We start from the raw sequence: 20,080 nt of genomic DNA on the forward strand, positions 1-20,080 counted from the left end.
AAAAAAAATAAGGGGAGAGGAAAATAATGCTAATTCAGAGTTTAATTATATTCCTATTTGAGATTAAAACAAGCAAAAAGTTTATTCTGCGAAAATGTATCAATATTATTTAAGATGTATCACAGTGATTGACAAAATGTGGCAAGAAAGCAAAACCCCAGTGATGCTATTACAGGTGGAAGGCCAGCAGAGCAATAAGTCATGCAATAGTAAACACACCAATAGCATTTTTGATAATGAATGTTTTAATATCATTATATTCTGAAGAACAATATTTATAATTATTGGTTTAGGTTACTGAAATACTGACTAATCTCATGATAAAACCAGAAAACATACATAATAAAGAAATGGTTTAAAAACCACTGGATTGAATATGAAAGGAGAAACAGTCTTTCACTTCTTGAGTTACACATGAAAATTAGTATGAAACAAAATGGGAAAGTATCAAGAAATTTGGATATTTCTATTCAAGAACATTAGATTTTTCATTAGATATTTTAATCCATCCCCCTCTTTCCCCCAGTACTAGGGATTGAATCCTGGGGCACTTTACAACTGAGTTACATCTACAGTCCTTTTAATTATTTTTATTTTGAGACAGTGTCATGCTAAATTGCTAAGGCTGGCCTCAAATTGTGATCCTCCTGTCTCAGCTTAAGTTAGTGGGGTTACAGGCATGTACCAGCATGCCCAGTTTAGATCATATTTTCAAAAAATAAAATCTTTCAAAAAGTTTTAGAAGTCACAAGATTTCTGAAATTATAAATATGCAATGGTTTGCACTGCAGAATACATCAACTGTTTGAGCCTTTGACCTTAAGTGTTACCCTTAGTCAGACCCAAACCAGAAACAAATGCTACTAGAAAAATGACTTTTTCTTATCAACCAGTATATATTTATCTTAAGAATTTTCAGGGATGGGATGTAGCTCAGTGGTAGAGTATATGCTTAGCATGTGGGAGGCTCTGCATTCAATCCTCAGGACCACAAAAAAAAAAAAAAGAATTAAGTTATATATCTCTTTTCTTTGGCAACTAGGAAATTCACCCAAATACATTATCCAAATCCTATACATTTTTGTGTACTGTAACCCTAGTCTGGTCTTAGTTTCCTCTATTTCCTTGTTGACCTAGTGGTTCATTTATGAGTTTTTATCCTTTATTATATTACACAATTCCCTGAGTAACCATAAATTTGTTTCTGGAAATTCAACAAAGCATTCAAGTTCATTCCTTCTTCCAGGAGTCAACAAATATTAGTTAACTGCCTACTTATGTTCTAAGAACTGGAGATAAAATGGTATGTAAGTCCTGGCCCTCATGGAACTTGTACAATTATAAGTACTATAAAGAAAAATAAAATAAAACAGGGTAAAGGGATAGAAAGTAATGATGAAAGGTGGGGATGTGTGAAGGTAGAGTATTTGAAGAGAAATTTCCTCGTGATTTTGATTTTTAATCTGTCCATGACAGCATTAGGAAGGACTATTCAGGGGTTTGCCACTAATCAGAAAAAGAACAATTGTTTATAGGAGCCTCACAAGTCAAAAAATTAAAATATATTTCAAAGCCGCTTAATAGAAGCCAAAGTTACTTTAAATAGTCAAAAAGATTTAAAAGGGCTTTCTTTTTATGTATTTATTTTTTTGTACAGGGTTGCATTTTGATAAAGTTTATATTTTCTAAACCCACCATTGTAATTAATATTCAATATTATTTGTGCTTATCTTAATTTTAAACAAACCAACCAACCAACAAAAAACAGCAGTCTTATTGTTTTTCAAAGAAAAAGATAATACCATGAGCTGTGATGTGAGCCAGGTTTGGGAAAAAAGGACAAGGTAGCAAAAACAGCTAAGACCACATATTTTTTTCTAGCCAGTGTCTTGCTGTATTGCCTAAGCTGGTCTCCAACTCCTGGGCTCATTATGCCTCAACCTTGTGAGGAGCTAGTACTATGGGTGTGAACCACCATGCCTGGCTAAGGTGCCTGCCTAAGGCCACATATGTCAATTCACATGATAGTCAAAATAACATCTAGAAGAAAAAAACTGGCATTATAGCACTAAACTATAAGACAAGGCAAATTTGTCTCATCACTACCTTTGTACCCAATGTGAGACAAAAAGTAAGATATTTTATTGTTTATTAGATCTCAGGATAATATTTCTAAGACATATCTCTGTACCAATTGAGAAGTTTACCTAATAAATGGTGCTCTTGAGTTTCCATTTTCATCTAATTCATAAAGTGAATCTGCTCGCAGGCCATCAGCAACGAATAACACTAATCTCCTTGCTGGAGGTGGCAATGGTGTGAACTGAGGAGTCATTCCATGAACCAAAGGAGATGTAAAATAAATATCAAAAATGGAGGCGAAGAACACTAAATGTACAAGCAGTCCCAAAGTAAGGAACAGTAGCATATCTAGTGTAACTAATTAATCTTCAAGAAAAACTGAAAGAGAACAAAATTAAACTGGGGTAAATCTTAATGCAATCATATATATTTCCATATATTTTAATGACTGTATAAATTGGAACGTATATTTTATATTCTGTAACTCACAACTTCACTTTCATTTATGGTGGTAACAATAAACATTTAATAATGAGAGATAATATTGAAATAAAATCTATGATAAAGTACATCTAAGCAAAAAGAAAAAGTTCAAGTATAGCAAGTAATCAGGACTAATAAACTATAGTAAATTTAAGTTACATTCTAAGCATACAAAAATTAACATAGAATCAAAGAAGAAAGAATTAAATCAATCCTAAAATAAGTTAGGATTCAGTCAAGTCAAATCCTATATAAAATATGAAACAACTTGTGCTACTTTTGGTTGTCCATATGACAACTGTTGCTATTCTTAGAATTTAATAATTTTAGTTAATCCACAGATATTTAAGTGTTTTGAGTTTATTTATTTTTTAACTTTGGTAATCAGCTCAGGGCCTTCTGGCTCTCTTGACTATCAACAAATTGAGCAGGAAACATGCATTCTATTCATTTAGCTGAGTCATTTGTAGGAAGTTAAATTTTATTTGTGCTTCAGAAATTTTGCATTTATTAAGGAACACTTTTAGTTCTCCAAATAATTTAAAAAGTTACAATATTCATTCAATAAAAATGTTCTCTGTACATAGTATCTGCACAATTGTGTACTGGGGTACTACAGAGCAAAGCAAGACAGTCAAAGATTGGATGAGTTTACAAATACTAAGGAAAAGAAAGACAGCAAAGTGAAACATTTAAACAATACTGTAAGACAACATGCCATTAAACTGCCAAGATCAAACCATCTGTAGGAGTGAGTGTTTTTCAAACTAGTCTATAATTTATTTTTGTTGATGAATCTGCAAATTAAGAAAAAAATTACTTAAATTTGTCTTACTTGCAGCAGCATTAGTTACATACAGTGAACCTGGGCTGAAAAACACCAAAGACAAGATATCTTATTCTTCCCGGCCTGAAGAATCATCACATCATGGAAAGAAAGGATGGCAAAAATAACCTGCAAAAACAAAAGAAATACCAGAAAAGGGCTTATCAAAGACAAACATCTCAAAAAATAAAATAAATAAAATGGAAGAGAAAAGTATCCAACTACCAGCTACTTTTATTTCTGAGAGAACAAAGGATCAACTAAATATCAAAGATAACTTGCAAAGTATAAAAATTCCTTAGAACATGCTAGTTTGTAATGTACGACAATGCTCTCAGAGTAAATGCTTGCTTCTGTACTAGTATATATGAGCTTCAACTACATTGTAAGCACCATCTTAATGTTATTCTAAATATTCATAAGATGAAATCATTGCAGTAAATTTAGAAAATATCTAAAAATTATCTGATTCTACCATGTAAAAAAATCTGTTTTCTTACTATTTTTATCCTATTTACATTTTTATAGAGGCACATAATTTTATTGGTAAGTTCTTCCCTTTAATATACATTAACATATCTTTTTAAGTAATATTTTTAGTTGTAGATGAACGCAATACCTTTATTTTATTTGTTTATTTTTATGTGGTGCTGAGGCAAATGCTCTACCATTCAGCCACAACCCAGCCCAACATATCTTTTTATTGGTATATTATGATTATACATAACAGTGGGATTCACTGTGACATATTTACTCATGCTCATAACATAATTTGATCAATTTCATTCCCCAGTCTTTTCCCTCCCCTGTTTCCTCTTCCTGATCTCCCTTTTCAGCTCTACTGGTCTCCTTTGTAATTTCGTTAGGTCCCTTTAAAAAATTTTTTTCTTTCTAACTTCCACACAAGAGAACATATGACCCTTGACTTATTTCTGAGTATGGCTTATTTCCTCAACATTATGCTCTCCAGTTCCATTCACTTTACTGCAAATGACTCAATTTCATTCTTCTTTATGGCTGAATAAAACTCCATTGTGTGTGTGTGTGTGTGTGTGTGTGTGTGTGTGTACCACATTTTATCAATTCACCTGCTGACAGACAGAGCCTGGTTCCATAACTTGGCTATTGTGAACTGAACTTCTATAAACATGGGTATACATGTATTGCTATAGTAGTATTAGCATATCTCCTAAAAATCAAACTCTTGCCACATATTAATTAACCTCACCATTCTCTATTGTATGGGGGCTTATTCATTTTCCTAATTACTCCTATATGAGTAAGTACTGAAATGGTTTTTCCATTTTCACTATTAAAAATATCAATGTGATTAATTTTTTATGTAATTTTTATGTCCTAATGTTTTATGTATGTCATATTATTAAGATACTATCTATATATGCAACCACTGAGTCAAAAACCTATGAGCATCTTTTTTTTTTTTTTTTTTTTTTTTTTTTTTTTGCAGTGCTGGGGTGTGAGCATCTTTAAGGCTACTGATATACTGAAAATTTTGGAAACTATTTTTTCATAATTCTAATGGTAAATTAATTAAATAACTCATCCATATATATTTTGTTTACTTATCTCACAGCTTCCTTTAAAAAAAGCTATCACCCCAAGTAGATCATGTTTAATCATATCTGTAGTTTCATAGTTTCAGGAGATGGCACACCTTGCACCCAGGCATACAAGTCAGACAATTAGAAGTCATTCATTATACCATATTCTTACCCATATTTAGTTCAATAATCTTCTCTACTTCATGTTTCCTGAATCTATTTATGTGTCTTACTTCCATCATCCCTGTAGTCTACCATGCATACCGTCTCTCACCTGAACCACTACGAATGAGCTCTCCCCATAGACATGACTCTTTTCTGATCCATTTCTTGCCATGTAGCCATAGTATTACTTTTTAAAATGCAAATCTGTACATCTCAACCCTTGTATAAACCCTGCAGTGCCTCCCCCCATGCTATAAAGGGTTTTATAAGGACTGGTCTCTGCCTCATTTTCTAACCTTGCCTCACAGCACTTTCTCACCTCACTGGTCTTCTTTAATTTCTTCAAGCATGGGCTCCCCAATGCTGTAACACATTCATAGGTAAAATTTCTCTCCACAGAATGCCCTTCCACCCTATCTTCTACCCTCTCTCACCCCACTGTCTCCTAATATCTTTTTTCAAGGCTTTCTTCTTCAGGGATTGTGCAGGTTTAAGTCAGAAGTCGAAAATGTTAGTAATTATATAACTGTGTCTTTTACTATTTGGATTAATGTCTCTCTCTGCCACTTAACTATAATTCCATGACAGCAGGTCAGGGCATCATTAGCATCCATCACAGTCCTAAATACTTAATAAGGACTCAGAGGGTTGCTGAATAAATTGTCTAGGATTACCATTTCAAAGCTAAGTGCAATATGCTCTATAACCACTAGAGGCTACCTTGCTCCTCTTTTTGAGCCTCCCAAACATGACTTGTGAAGATTCTTCAAAAACAAGAGCTCCACATTTTATGTTTAAGTAATCCATCATACATGAAAGTGCAGTGATTGAAAAATATCAATATTCACATACTAACTTATTTTATTATTGCAATATTATTATATAATATTTCTCTTTAGAGAGGATCAGATTTTATTCAAATTTTTTGAAAAATAAAACTGTTTGCCATGGATTGTTTGGAAACCTCCAAAATAAATGTATAACTATTATTTTAAAACGACATATACAGCCAGGCAGAGTGGCACATGCCTGTAATCCCAGCAGCTTTGGAGGCTGAGGCAGGAAGATGGCAAGTTCAAAGCCAGCCTCAGCAATTTAGAGAGGCCCTAAACAACTTAGGGAAACTCTGTCTCAAAATAAAAAAAGAGCTGGGATGTTGCTCAGTGGTTAAGAGCCCTTGAATTCAATCTCTAGTACAAAAAAAATTTTTTTTAAATAAAGGACATATCCATGTAATAATAAAATTACCGAGCTTATACTTATGGAGTGCTTACCATACAATGAAAAACAATAAAACTTTTGTTATTACTAAAACTTTAAATCAACCAAAAACTTGGATTCAGAATGTTACTTGTGGTTATTTTAGAACTTTTAAAGCCAAAACATAATTTTTAACATTAAATGACTGAAGTACTTAGAAAAAAGCTGTTTTTACATTTTTCACTGCTAAAGTACAAATATCAATGACTACTCTTATTCAGATGAAATATCAGCTGTAAAGTCCTAGATTAATGCAAATCTAGAGGAAAGTTCCCAACAGTATTAATAATAAATTATAAGTAGAGATCAGAAATTAATATTTCACTGTGTGCTGCTACTTATACATTTTCAATTTATCGCTAAATCTCTACATGTGGTAAGGGGGGAAAAGGTAACTACAGTAAGACTGGCTAGTTGATTTGTTATGGGCTTACAAGGTCAAATCGTTATTACAGGATAGGAATCAGAAGCAGAAAAAACAGCTGCATATGGAAGTCAGTCATGAAAGAATTTCTATATTCACCTTCTTATAACTCTCTTAGGAAACATTTTAAATCTATGTTCAACTTGTGCTTTAAAAACTCAGACCCAAAATTAAAACTATTCCTTCTTTTAGTTCTACTGACTTAATTGCTTTTCCAAGCTTTATTTGCTACAAGTTATTTGTTTTTGAAAACTTGTCAAATGCTCACAGTTAGCAATTACTGACATACAGTAGTATTTCATTAGTTAATAACTGACCAAAATAACAACATTTATTGCAAACCAACTACCAAGAATTGTGACAAGAAAATTTACAATTCTATGAACTTTCAATATTCAAGTTGTCAGATAAGGAAAATGAGAATGAGAGAAGTTGGGTTTAAACTGTTCCAAGGTCTCACATTAAATGATGGGTGGAGCTGGGATTTGAATTTAGGCTCTTGTATCTGATAAACACAATTCTCTTTAGGAACTCTAAGGGTAGAGATTTCTAAAATTTCCCATTATAGAAATGGAAATATTATATGTAAACAATTTCTAATCATGCAATTCACATTCCATTCACTAATTCTCCACTCCTCCATTCAGGATATTAGTGCCAATTTTAATCTCTCTAGTAAATGCAATTAAAATAAGAATCAGCAATCCTGTTTGCTAAAAGATAAGTAACAGGATACAGTGCTGACCATTTTTATACTATTTTCCTGATATCAGGGATTTTTTTTTTTTTCAGTATATGGCACAGAAAAATATTTAGCATTAGAACATCAGGAGTTAATGTCTTATAAAAAATATTTGGAATTCTTAGTAGTAACACTATTTTTCTTAAAGCTTCTAGCAACAAACAAAGAAAAAAAAATCCCAAAGCCTCATTCAAATGAAAATGCTAGTTTACTGAGCTTGGGTAAACTGAAATTAAATCCTACACTTAAGGGTTGGCACACCTTTACATGTAAGCCAATAACCTGACCTACGGTTATATAGGAATGCTCTATATTTATTTTTCCAGAGCTAAAGGAGATGCTTTACTGTATCAATGTAATCAGTAACTTAACAGATAGCCATAATTACTGCTGCTTATTTATTTTAGGGACTACTGGAAGCTATACAGTAAGAAAAGAAATCTCAAACCTGCAAAATGGCAATTTGTGTGTGAAGGAAATAGAAGCTATCAGGAATATCAGTCTAATACTGTTGACTGGAAAACATGCCTTTACCACCCTCAGGCTGTAATCAAGGAATGACAGAAAAGATAAACACTGATCTTCCAAACTTCAGAATATACGTGAACTAGTAACGCTTCACAAAGGAAATCAAAACTCTCTACTGCATACAACTTTGAAAATCGTAAGTTCCACCATCCAAACCTTGATCCTAGCCTAAATGAAGGAGTCAGAAAGGTTGAAGGGCATTGTGGGGGCAAAGCTTTGGACACAAATGATCTGAGCTCCTCTGAATATCTATGAATGAAGTCTGGATATTAATGCAACACCACTGACGCTCTCTGGGCTTAAGTTCATTTCTCTACAAGGGCGACAGCACTTGACATTTTGATGAGTCCCTGTTGTACACTTTATGCATTAAATCCTAAATGTTTACTGAGCACCTAAGAGTTTGCTGTCCGAGTCCAGGCTGTTCACAGATGCAGGCAAACCCAACCCTCTGCCTTCCACTTTCGGTTCAGTCTCCGCACCCCGAACCCCACACCTGGACAGGACTGTGCAAGAAGACCGTGCGGCTGCCAGCCACGGTGAACACACGTTTGGGAAAGGAAGGCCGGCATATTCTGACTACAGCCCTGGTACTTCCTATCCATGCAGAGAGGATGCCACCGACCGCCGGCAAGCAGTGGGGAGAAGCGAAACCTAGTAAGAAAGCAGCGGTCCGCGGGTGCGAGGCCACGGTTTCGGCGCCGCCGCACCTCAGCGCCCTGAACCCTGGACTTTACCTGGGGCTTATCCGGGTCAGGCCTGCTCTCGGAACGAGGCCTCCTGGGCGGGAAGGCCGGACCCAGAGCCCTTAGAGCCCTCGCGCAGGGTTTCCCACAGCCCCTTCAAACGATAGCAAGAAGGTCCCCGCACCACCTCTACGATCTCCCCTCCAGCACGCAACGCCCAGCACTTCCCGGGCCGCAGCTGTTCTCGCGATAACTCTTGGGCCGGTCCCCTATAGATCCAGCCAATCATGGAGGAGTTGTGGGAGGGGTTTTGCGTTTGAGCCGGGAGCGGGTCCCACGATCTTAGCGTTCTGGTGCTGAGAATGGGAGGGACTGAGGCGTTCTGGGGCGGGGAGAGGGCGGGGCACGGGCCAGTTCTCGCGAGACTGGAGACCAGGAAGACGCCTGCAGAGCCGGCTGCTGGTGCAGCGGCGGCTGAGGCAGAGGGTGGTGCTGCGTCCGGATCGCCTGCCTCCGAGCCTACGCCTGATCTCTAGGTGGAGAGGCCGGACGTGGTCAGACCCGGGCTGTGCAGGTGCTCAGTGCCCGCTGAGCTTTAGGAGAGATTCAGACTGCGGCCTGTCGGAGCCAGTCAGGGAGGCGCCCACACTCCTGACAGGATAAAATGGCGGCGATGGCGCCTGGAGGTAGTAGCAGTGGCGGCGGCGGCGTGAATCCATTCCTCAGCGATTCGGATGAGGACGACGACGAGGTAGCTGCGACCGAAGAGCGGCGGGCAGGACTTCGGCTGGGTGCCGGGGGTGACCTAGATCCAGGCTCTGCGGGCTCGCTGTCGCCACAGGATCCCTTGGCCTTGGGGAGCAGTTCGCGGCCAGGGCTCCCCGGGGAGGCGTCAGTATCCGCGCTGGCCCTGGGGGGCACCGGGGAGACCCCGGCCCGGTTGTCCATCGATGCCATCGCGGCCCAGCTGTTGCGCGATCAGTACTTGCTGACCGCCCTGGAGCTGCACACCGAGCTGCTGGAGAGCGGCCGCGAGCTGCCTCGGCTGCGCGACTACTTCTCAAATCCTGGCAACTTCGAGAGGCAGAGTGGGACCCCGCCCGGGATGGGGGCGCCCGGGATCCCCGGAGCCGCCGGCCTCGCAGGCGCTGGAGGTCGGGAGCCGAGTACGACGTCGGGCGGGGGACAGCTCAGTAAGTGAACCCAGCCTGTCACACGGCCGCAGGGCCGGGGGGTCGTGCAGAGCTGCTGCGGGGAGAGGGGCGTTTCTGGGCTGGTACTGAGTTGAGTTGACGGACGTTTCGGGGAGCGAGAGAATACTGGGCGCCGAGAGCAGGGAGGGTTCCTTTTGTGTTGCAAGCCGAAGGATCCGGCAATGACGGTGCCCTCCGACTGCCTCCAGTCTTTCTGGTGTTGAGCCTGCCCCTGGTTCCTTGTTGGTGTCACAATCTGTAAAATATCTAGAGTTTCCAGTTTACTGCCTATTACGACACCCCGGAGAAGGCTGCCTGGTAAACTGCCTGATGGCTCTTAAGTGTTTTTCTTTTTTCTCCCGTCTACGGAATCACGCCTATCAGGAAACAGTGTTTCTCAAATTGCCTGCAGTAATTCTTTGGTTCAAAGTCAAGAGAGAATAGGAAATACTGTCGCTCTCTGGGTAAAGTCAGATACATGTAAGACCTGTTGTCATTGAGATAGCCATCTCTGTCAAAAATTGATTTTTCTGCCGCATAAAATGTGTTCTATTTAATATAATTCAGTTTCAGTACCTTCATTTTGATGATGATTACTGTTCAGAATTACAGGAAAGCTGAGGAACAGACGCCTGCAGTCTGTCTCACCATCCTACCACCACGCAGGCTTTTTTTCACTGCTTTAGATAGGAATTCACTTTTTTGTCTTGTAATCATTTTTAGCAGTATTTAATCCTTTACCCAGTTCATCACTATTTGTAAGCATTTTTTATAGCTTGAAAACTTACTATCAAAAATGTACTATAGGCTTTCCAGTATCCTTTTGAGAGGCATTTTCAATTTTTCCCTCACTGATGCTGTGAACTATTGTAGTGTGTTATATGAAGCTCTGGAATTTACAAATGTAAATATTCGATTTTAAAACTGTAGCCTATTTGATATTTTTCTGTATATTTTTGAATGATGCCAGAGACTTAAATTGCTAAACCTAGTGGAAAGGCAGAGTGCATTTTCTGTCAAGGTAAACAAATGCATTTCCCTTTTGGATATGTAGTTTTCTCAGTAGGTGTAACTTCCTTACTTATTAGAATAACCTCCTTTCAGGAAGAAATTTTCTTTTCCTTTCCTTCACTTTGCTTTCCAAATTGAACCCAGGGACACTCTATACCTGAGCTACATCCCCTGACCTTTTTAAATTTTTATATTTTGAAATAGGGTTTCACCTAATTACCCAGGATAGCCTCAAACTTGTGATTCTCTTGCCTCAGTAGCTGCAATTATAGGCAGGCACCAGATAGAGATTTTCTTATTGCCAACTTTTCTTTTAAGACTATAAAATGTGGGGCTGAGGTTGTAGCTCAGTGGTAGAGCACTTGCCTAGCACGTGTGACTTGGCAGAGTGCATTTTCTATCAAGGTTAACAAATGCATTTTCCTTCTATTCTTGGCACCACATATAAATGAATAAAATAAAGGTCCATTGACAACTAAAAAAATTTTTTTTAAAAAGACTTTAAAATGTGACAAAGAACAGTGTAGCAAAATGGTTGTGCAGCTGTTTTTTAAAAAAAATTTCTAAATTATCTAATGAGTCTCAGCCTGACAAACTCTTGCTCCTTCATCAAGACACAGCTCAAATGTCACCTTCATAAATGCTTCATACACTCCCCAGACTTAGTTGCTTGGTTCTTTCATTATACCACACTTCTATCATAGCCTTTAGCTCTTACTTATTCGATTTGATGACTCTCATAACTGAATGTAATAATTTCACTTGTGAACTTGGAGCTTTCTTGAATCATCTTCCTCTTTTATATCTTATCTCTCATGATTCTATCTATATTTTTTCAACTTTTTGAGGGTACATAGCTCACTATACACAGCATTCCTTTCCTTAGTATCCCCAATGCTAAGATTTCATGATTGCTTTTTTCCAGGGTTCCCATCTCTTCCATTTTATAAAAATGTTCCTCTCTGTTAGGTGGAGGGGGATTTAGGGCTGCTTCTGCCTTCTGAGAGAAAATATCTATCAACAGAATATTTCCAAAATTTAAAATTTATTAGGTTCACTGATACTAGCTGAATGAGATTGTCCATTATTGCCTAAGCCATTGACATCTCTAAATATTTTTATTGCGTTAACTGTCATTCTTCTTGCCTGTGACTTTCTAGTTGTTTCAAAAGGATTAATTTCTATGAAAATTTAGTTAGATGTTTTCCTTGCCTAGCACAGTGACTTGAAATTATTTGATGTTAATATTTTTATACGTGATTATTTTAGGGTTATAGGGATCCAGAAGTTTAATGCATATCTTGGAGCTTATGTTCTTGATGAAGAGGCAAGACTCACACAAGAAAGAACTGTAAAGTAGACTTTTATGGTAATGTTTACAATCTTAAAGAGAAATAATTGGCGATTGTGGAAATGAAATGGCACTCGTGGAGAAAGTAAAATTTAAGTTTAACCCTCAAAAAGATGAATAAAATTTTGAATAAATAATAACTTTATTATTTTACTATTTTTAAACTTCTTACTCTAAGAAAAGGAAAAGAAAGTGAGTATAAAGGAGAGATAGTATTTATTTCATAATTTTCCTTGGATAAAACATCATCTGGGAACATGAAGCTCTCTGCTTACTATTACCTGGCTCACATGTCACAAGGTGATTCCATTTGGATAGTTGAAAAAATGACATTTCGAGCCATTGTGGCACTCTAAAAAGAAGTAAGATATGGGGTATTGGTCTAGGAAAACAGGCCATATTACTCTCAAAAATTAAAATTGTACTATTTTTCAAACATGAATGTTAGGGCTAATCTCTGGAATGTTTATTTCTTTGTTAAAAGTCTGGATTAGTAGTTTAGTATTTTTAGGTCGGACTAAATTTGAATAAATTTGAAGAATTAAAAAATTGAGACAGATCTTAAGTATTTTTTCACAAATAATTGCTTTTTATTGAAATGCCAGTAAATATTGTGAGATTTGATGATAAAATGTGGCTTTTCAGTGTAAATTATTTACACTGAAAACACATTTATAATTTGAGTAAATAATATTTTATTATTTAGCTATTCTTTGAATGCAGTGCCTCTTTGATTTGAGGTGGAGGGAATCGATTTTCCTTAGGGTTGCTCTGCTTCAGCTGTCTTATGAATTTTCATTTCAGTAACACAAGTAACTGGATTTTTTTTTTTTTTTTTTTTTGGTGCCAATGATTGAACCCAGTGGTGCTTAACCAGTGAGCCACATTCCCAGCCCTTTTTATCTTTTATTTAGAGACAGGGTGATGCTAAAGTTGCTTAGGGCCTTGCTAAATTGCTGAGGCTGGCTTTGAACTTGTGATCCTCCTGCCTCAGCCTCCTGAGCCAACAGGATTACAGGCATGCGCCACTGCACCCAGCTTGGTGGGACACTCTTCTGAGGTAATTTGACAATGCCTACCACATTCACAAATATACATTCTTTAATCTTCAATTTCATTTCTTTAATTTATTGTAGATATTTGCATAAAAGCAAATAAATCTTAATTTTTAAATTTTTACAAGTAAGGGTATTAAAGCCTGAAAACAAAATGTCCAATAGTTGGAGATTAGTTAATTAAAGCATAATGATCCATATATGCCAATATATAATGATCACCAAGGTACATTTAAATTGAATAAATTAGGATACAGCCACTGTTTATGAGATGATTCCATTTATGTATGAAAAGAGAAACTTGCATATGCCTAGCATACCATTAAAAGGATTTGGAGGAAGATTGTTCCTGCAGAGTGAGATTGCAGGTTAAAAGATGGGGGTGGGAACTTTTCTTTGTATGTTCTTTCATATTTTACCACATACTGGATCCTAAGTGGCAGATTGGGATTCCAACCCAGATCACTAATTTCAAAGTCCATGCTTTTTCTTCACTGTATGTCTGCTTTAAAACAGTTCAGTAAAAGTTAGGTCATTATAGCATATGATCAGACAGCATATCTTAGTAACTCAAGGTATGTCTTATTTACTCATAATGACCAGTCTTAACGTAGAAAGCAAGCCAGGTGATACAAACTCGTTCATTTAAAAAAATAAAGTGAGAGACTATAGCATCATTCTAAGGCGGAACTGAATCATCTGCTTGAAGCATCACTTCTTTTCCTCAAGGTGACCATGATGCACAACATTTAATTTAATTAAAATCAGGACATTCACATTGTAAGTAATTGTAGGATATACCAGTCATGAACTGGTATCATCAATCAATCCTCTACTAAAAACCAAGTATATTCATCAGTGGTTCTGAATGAAAAAAAAATCAAACAAGGCCAAATTGGCTTATATTGTTTTTTTCGATCTAAAATTTGATGTTAGATCTAAGTTTCTGGTCTAGTAATGGAGCATGGCTAAGTCTCAAGAAGGAGGAGAACACAATTAAAATCATAAATGTAGCCTTCCAGATTTTCTCACCTATTATCAAAAATTCTCAGAAGTCAGAAACGATGTTCATTTGTTTTTGAAACCAGATGATCCTGTTGTGGATTGTATTGTTCAAGGTAGTATCATCAGATTTTTGTGTTGTTTCTGGCCTTCTCTCAGTTCTGTGCTTGTGTGCTGCCTTCATTAAGGCCTTTAGTTCAGATCTAGATCATCAGTTTTAGTCTTATCCTGTGACTTTAATAAATTCCTCCATCTTTTTCTTGATTTAAAAGCTATTCTTCATGTCCCTTCAGCTAAAACCTTTTACAATTGCTTCCTCCTATCCAAAACAACTCTTTTCAGCCTTTTTTTAATTAGCAAAATTTATATATTGCAGAAAAAGAATTTACAAACCTGTTTAGGAAATTTTCAACCTTATTTTCCATATATATAATCTTTGTTCTAATCACATGGTTTCCTCATTTTCCCTGAAACATACCTGATATTTTCCTGAACTGGTACTTGGAACCTTTTCCTGATATATTCCCTGGAAATGCTTTCCTCCTTCCTCCTTTTTTTTTTTTTTTTTTTATAACATATGCATCCCGAAAAAAAGATCCTATTTATATTTCTTCCTTTCCCTAAAGCTTCTTCAGTCCATAATGATCTTGAAATCTTTTAAAGTATTTTTTTCTCTATTCTACTTATGGAAATTCATTATATATAGAATTGTGAATTTATATGTATCTCTAATTAATGGTACTATTGACTTTTTTAGGTGTCTTTAGTTGATCTTTTTTTAAGATATTAGTGTGAAACTTTTATATGTCTTAAAATCTTTTTACACATAGCATAAATGCTTAAAGTAAGCAATTTACAAATGTTTATTTAATATGAGTGTAGAGAAGAGATCATGTTTTATTTTTCTATGCATCACCAGTGCTTAACATTATGCCTGGTATACAAGTTTTCAATAATGTTGACCTTATGTTAAATAATTAATTTTAGATAGTTATAGCTTTTAAGTTTATTAGTTTGTAATATTGCTTCTACAGCCTTTTTCCTTAACCCTACCAAAGCAAGATTGAGTCAAGGCTGCACTTTTCTGAAGCCATTCACAGTATTAAATTTAACTTACCTGGAATCTAAGAGATCAAAACCTGGATGTTCTTACATATTGTTCAAGAAAACTAATGTTTAAAGCTCAGGATTTGGCATCAGAGAGCTTAATGTTCACAGTTCTATTCTTCCACTACCTAGTTGCAAGACTCCCAGTAGTCTGTTTCCTTTACTATAAAATAAGTAAAGGTAATGATTCTTCTTGCATGGAGTTAACACAGTTAAATAAGGTTGTCTGTGTCATGATATGGTACAGAAAAAATAGAAAAAAATGTTAATTATTTCTATTATTGTTATTGCTAGTAATCATCCTCTTAACCTAGCAGCCTTTCATATTGCAAAATCATCTGTCATTATAGAAATTTTAACCTAAGTGAATAGTTTGTCAGTAAAGTTTCAGCCTTTAAGTCTCTTCCTAAGTTTAAATATTTTGACTTTGGAATTTAACTCAGTGGAATCTTCTTTCTTAAGAGTAAAAGATAGTGAACTACAAGCTGGAAGATTTGAATTCTATTCTGAGCTTGCTCACAATAATAGTGATAACAGTGTATTGTTATTATCTGTGTATATGACTTAATTCCATGGCTTATGAGCTCATTTAAGGCAAGGACCAAATCTCACTGAGTTTTATCGGTAGCAGCATGGATTAGTAAATATTAATTGAATAAAAACAGCCTTCAGCTTCCCAAATAAGGGAGGTGAACTCTAAAAATCTGTCCTAGCTCTCAAATATTTTGAAAATAGTGGCCAGTGAAAAATGAGCCCTAGCATTGGAGAGGAATTGAGGATTAAAAAATATAAATGTGAGTTTTGCAATTCATAGAAGTAAAAGACTCCCCCTGTCCCGCTTTCCTCCTACCCCTGTGGAACAATGTCTGGATTCTGGTATATTCAGACATTGACATTTTAATATATAGGCATTTCAAATAATTTCAAAATTGACCTTGAATACTAGGAAGCAGAGTACCATTGTGTTTTACTGTGGCATTCATAAATACATGACTCCCCTAAAAGAAAACATTCCTTAGTATTAAAAGCAATTTTATATTATTTCCAAAGTAGAAAATTTACAGTTAGTCATAATCTTTTAGCTTTCATATTTTATAGGTTCTTTTTCTTGAAGATTAATTTTAGTTTCATCCTTAAGTGGATAATATATAAAAATGCTTATACAGAACCTCAGGTTTCAGTGCAATTACTTTTAAGGTAAATTTATTAATAGTAGGATCTTTTTATTTGTTGAGTATATATATCTTATTATATATTTATTTCTGTCTGTGTTATTTATCACAACAAGCTTTTCAGGCATGTTTCAGTAAATGACCTTTGCTGAAATAATCATAATTTAAAGCTAGCTGCTTGATTTTTTTCCCCCCTAACATTTAACTGTGAATTGGGAACTTTCAGGATTTTTAAATTATAAACTGCTTATCCTAAAGAGTAATGTAATATGGGAGAAAATACTAAAAATATAAACAGAGAAGTTTCAAATAGCATAGGGAGAAATATGTACTGGAAATTAAAATTCTACTCCAAGTAGTCAATTACCATTACTAATTTGTGTGTATTGTAAAAAAACATTTGGGCTAGGGTTGTAGCTCAGTGGTAGAGTGCATGTCTAGCACATGTAAAGCCCTGGGTTCGTCTTCAGCACTGCATAAAAATAAATAAAATACAGATATTGTGTCTACGTACAACTAAAAAGATTTGAAAAGAAAAAAGAAAGAAAACCTTTAATACAGTTATAAGCATACACAAATACACTTACATGGACTTTGTATATCCATAACCTTTAAAAAATTGTATTTTGATAGTTTACCTTTCCATCACTAACGTGGTATATAATAGTTCAACAAATGTTTATTGAATTAACCATTACTCTTAACCATTACTCTTTATCAGCAGCTGGTTGAGTGTTTTTATGTATTTAGTTCTTAAAGTACTTTGTGGTTCCTACAAGATACCTTTTCAAGGATCTGGGGCTAATTTTTTTAACTATAGTGAAAGTGCATTCTTTCATCAGTAGTAAAATATTAAATGTAAATATAAACAAAACTTTTATATGTGACTTATAAAGTCATTTTACATATCTTATAGTCACACTGTGTATAATGGATTTAAGTTCTCAAACTTGATAAACTTATAAACAAGTTTTACTGGTTTGCCAACTGTGAAAGTTTCTAATCATTAGTTTCTGAGTTATAAAATGAATTATCAGGAAGTTACACAAGCATCTTAGTATTAAAGAAATGCTTTATAGTTAAAATTCTTATGGTAGCTTCTCGCCTTTTTTTAATTTTATTATTTTGTGTGTGTGTGTGTGAGGCTGGGAATAACGTTCCTGTTTCCCAGGCTGATCTTGTTTTAATATATATTTTTAGCCGTAGATGGACACAATACCTTTATTTTATTTATTTATTTTTATGTAGTGCTGAGGATCAAACCCAGTGCCTCACACATGCTAGGTAAGCACTCTACCTATGAGCTACAACCCCAGCTCTCCCAGGCTGATCTTGAATTCCTGGGTTCAAGTGATCCTCCCACCTCAGCTCCTTAACTGCTCAGCTAGTATTGGAACACAAAAGGCATCTGATTGTGCCATAAAAGAATTGTGACTGAATTAAAAGCAGCATTACCAAAGTTAAAATCACTTTCCATAAGTAGTATTTTCTGACAAGATGGAATAGATGTTAATGAATTAGATTTTTTGTAACATAATTATAATTTTAAAGTATATATAAGAGCTTTTTTATTCTTATAGATTATAAAATTGTTGACTTGAAACTAAAAAGAATTTTAGAAAATATTTTTCAGTAGTCATGATAATACCAAGTTGAAAATTAAACTGCCTTCCCCTAAGATCCTCCTTATTGCATAGAAGAGTTTTTTGAATCTTAAAGAGAAATATTAACAGTATAATGGAAGAATAGTGTATTGTGACCAAAGAGATTCTAATCTAGACATGTATGCATAATTTAAAATATTTGAAGGTAAAGGGAGGAAGAGACTTAATAAACTAATAATAGATGAAAACATAAAAATGTTTATCTGAAATCAACATCCAACATCATTCTTACTATTCCATGTCAGGAATAATACACCAGAATGTTGGTTTTTTAAAAGGTTATTCTGTTGAATGTACATGTTTTCCTATACAGTTTGGAAATAGAATAGCTAATTAGAAGACAAGACTTGTGACTAAAAGCAGAGTACAGTACTCAAGTGAACTTACTTGTCAAGGCAGTGATGACTGAATGAACTAATATATCAGAAAAATGTTACATACATGAGCCAAGTTATGTGAATAGAAAATCATTCACATCCATAAAAGGTAATGGCCAATATATTTTTCAAAGAATGTTCAAGTTCATTAGGAATCAGAGATGCATTATTAATCAAGATATAATTTTATAGTATGTCCAGTTGATGAAGATTTAAAAATAATGCCAAGCATTAACAAATACAGTTATATACTGCTGGGGGGATTCAAATTTCTATGTCTACTTATGTTGGAATGCAATTTAGCAATATGTATCAATAGCATTCATAGTATGGGAAAATCATCCTGTACAAGCTTCATTTTTAAACAAGATAATTTTGTATGTAGTTTCATTCTGTTCTTACAAAAATACGCATACTTGGACATGGAAAAGAGGTCAAAACTGAATACTTAGAAATTCAGGTAAAAAAAATCTAATGATCTGCTAACCTTATTCCTAGGTTTAATGGGATATGGATGGTTTATCTAGTCTTCTATGTATGTATTTTGATATTCATAATTATTTGTAATATGTTTTTATAATTGGAGTGAAAAGGATAATTTGTGGTGTGATGCAAAACAATGGAGAATAATGTTTTTTTAAGTTGAAAAAAAATTTTTTTTTGTACCAGGGATTAAACCCAGGGGTGCTTTACCACTAAGCTAAGTCCCCAGCCCTTTTTATTTCTTATTTTGATACATGGTCTCTCTAAGTTGTTTTGGGCCTCACTAAGTTGCTAAGGCTGGTCTTGAACTTGATTTCTCCTGCCTCAGCCTCCCGAGTCGCTGGGATTACAGACGTATGCCACCGTGTCTGGCGTGAAGTTGGAAATTTTAACTACTATATATATTTTGACCCAGGAACTTTGTTTTATAATGTATCATAATAATTATTTACCAGGCAAGTATAATGGTTTACATTTTTACCTACTTTTAAAAGCCTATAAGTAAATATCCTCACTAGGTTTATCCACATATTATGAAATTTATCTTTCTTTTAGTGACATGTTGTCTTGCTTTGGTTCAATATCAGTTGGGGTGGCACACAAAATTTTATTTAAGACAGTAGAAACAATAGCTACACTAGCATTAGGACTTTAATTATTAATGAATCTTGATCTGTTAGCTGATTTCTCCCCTTCATACATTAATGTTATTTTTCTGATATTTAAAAAGTTAAAAATATATAGAAAAGTTGAATGAATTTTATACCTATATATCCATCATCTAGGTTCTGCAATTAACATTTTACTTTATTTGCTTTATCTTCTATAGATTTATCAAACCTTCTCTTCATCTAACAATCATATTTTTTGTTTTTTTTTCCAAAATAAGTTGCATATATATTTTTAT

The 20,080-nt window shown here is 35.2% G+C and overlaps 2 protein-coding genes across 8 annotated transcripts in view; one reads left to right on the plus strand and one right to left on the minus strand.

Annotated features, from left to right (window-relative positions):
- PIGN (phosphatidylinositol glycan anchor biosynthesis class N) overlaps positions 1-9,031 on the minus strand; it is a 119,865-nt gene extending 110,834 nt beyond the window's left edge. The window contains 3 exon segments of the mRNA XM_079109048.1: positions 2,208-2,460; positions 3,401-3,520; positions 8,810-9,031. Coding sequence (XP_078965174.1) covers positions 2,208-2,428 — 221 coding nt within the window. The 5' untranslated portion in view covers positions 2,429-2,460; positions 3,401-3,520; positions 8,810-9,031.
- A 153-nt stretch (positions 9,032-9,184) lies between these two features.
- RELCH (RAB11 binding and LisH domain, coiled-coil and HEAT repeat containing) overlaps positions 9,185-20,080 on the plus strand; it is a 104,898-nt gene continuing 94,002 nt past the window's right edge. For all 7 annotated transcript variants that reach the window (XR_013758599.1, XM_079108414.1, XM_079108412.1 and 4 more), the window contains exon 1: positions 9,185-9,951. Coding sequence is in view for 6 of the 7 variants with exons in the window: in XM_079108414.1 (XP_078964540.1) it covers positions 9,423-9,951 (529 nt within the window). In the remaining variant the exon portion in view is untranslated. The remainder of the gene's footprint in view (positions 9,952-20,080) is intronic.

The sequence above is a fragment of the Sciurus vulgaris genome (genome assembly GCF_902686455.1).
Source record: "Sciurus vulgaris genome assembly, chromosome: 13".
NCBI classification, from domain to species: domain Eukaryota; kingdom Metazoa; phylum Chordata; class Mammalia; order Rodentia; family Sciuridae; genus Sciurus; species Sciurus vulgaris.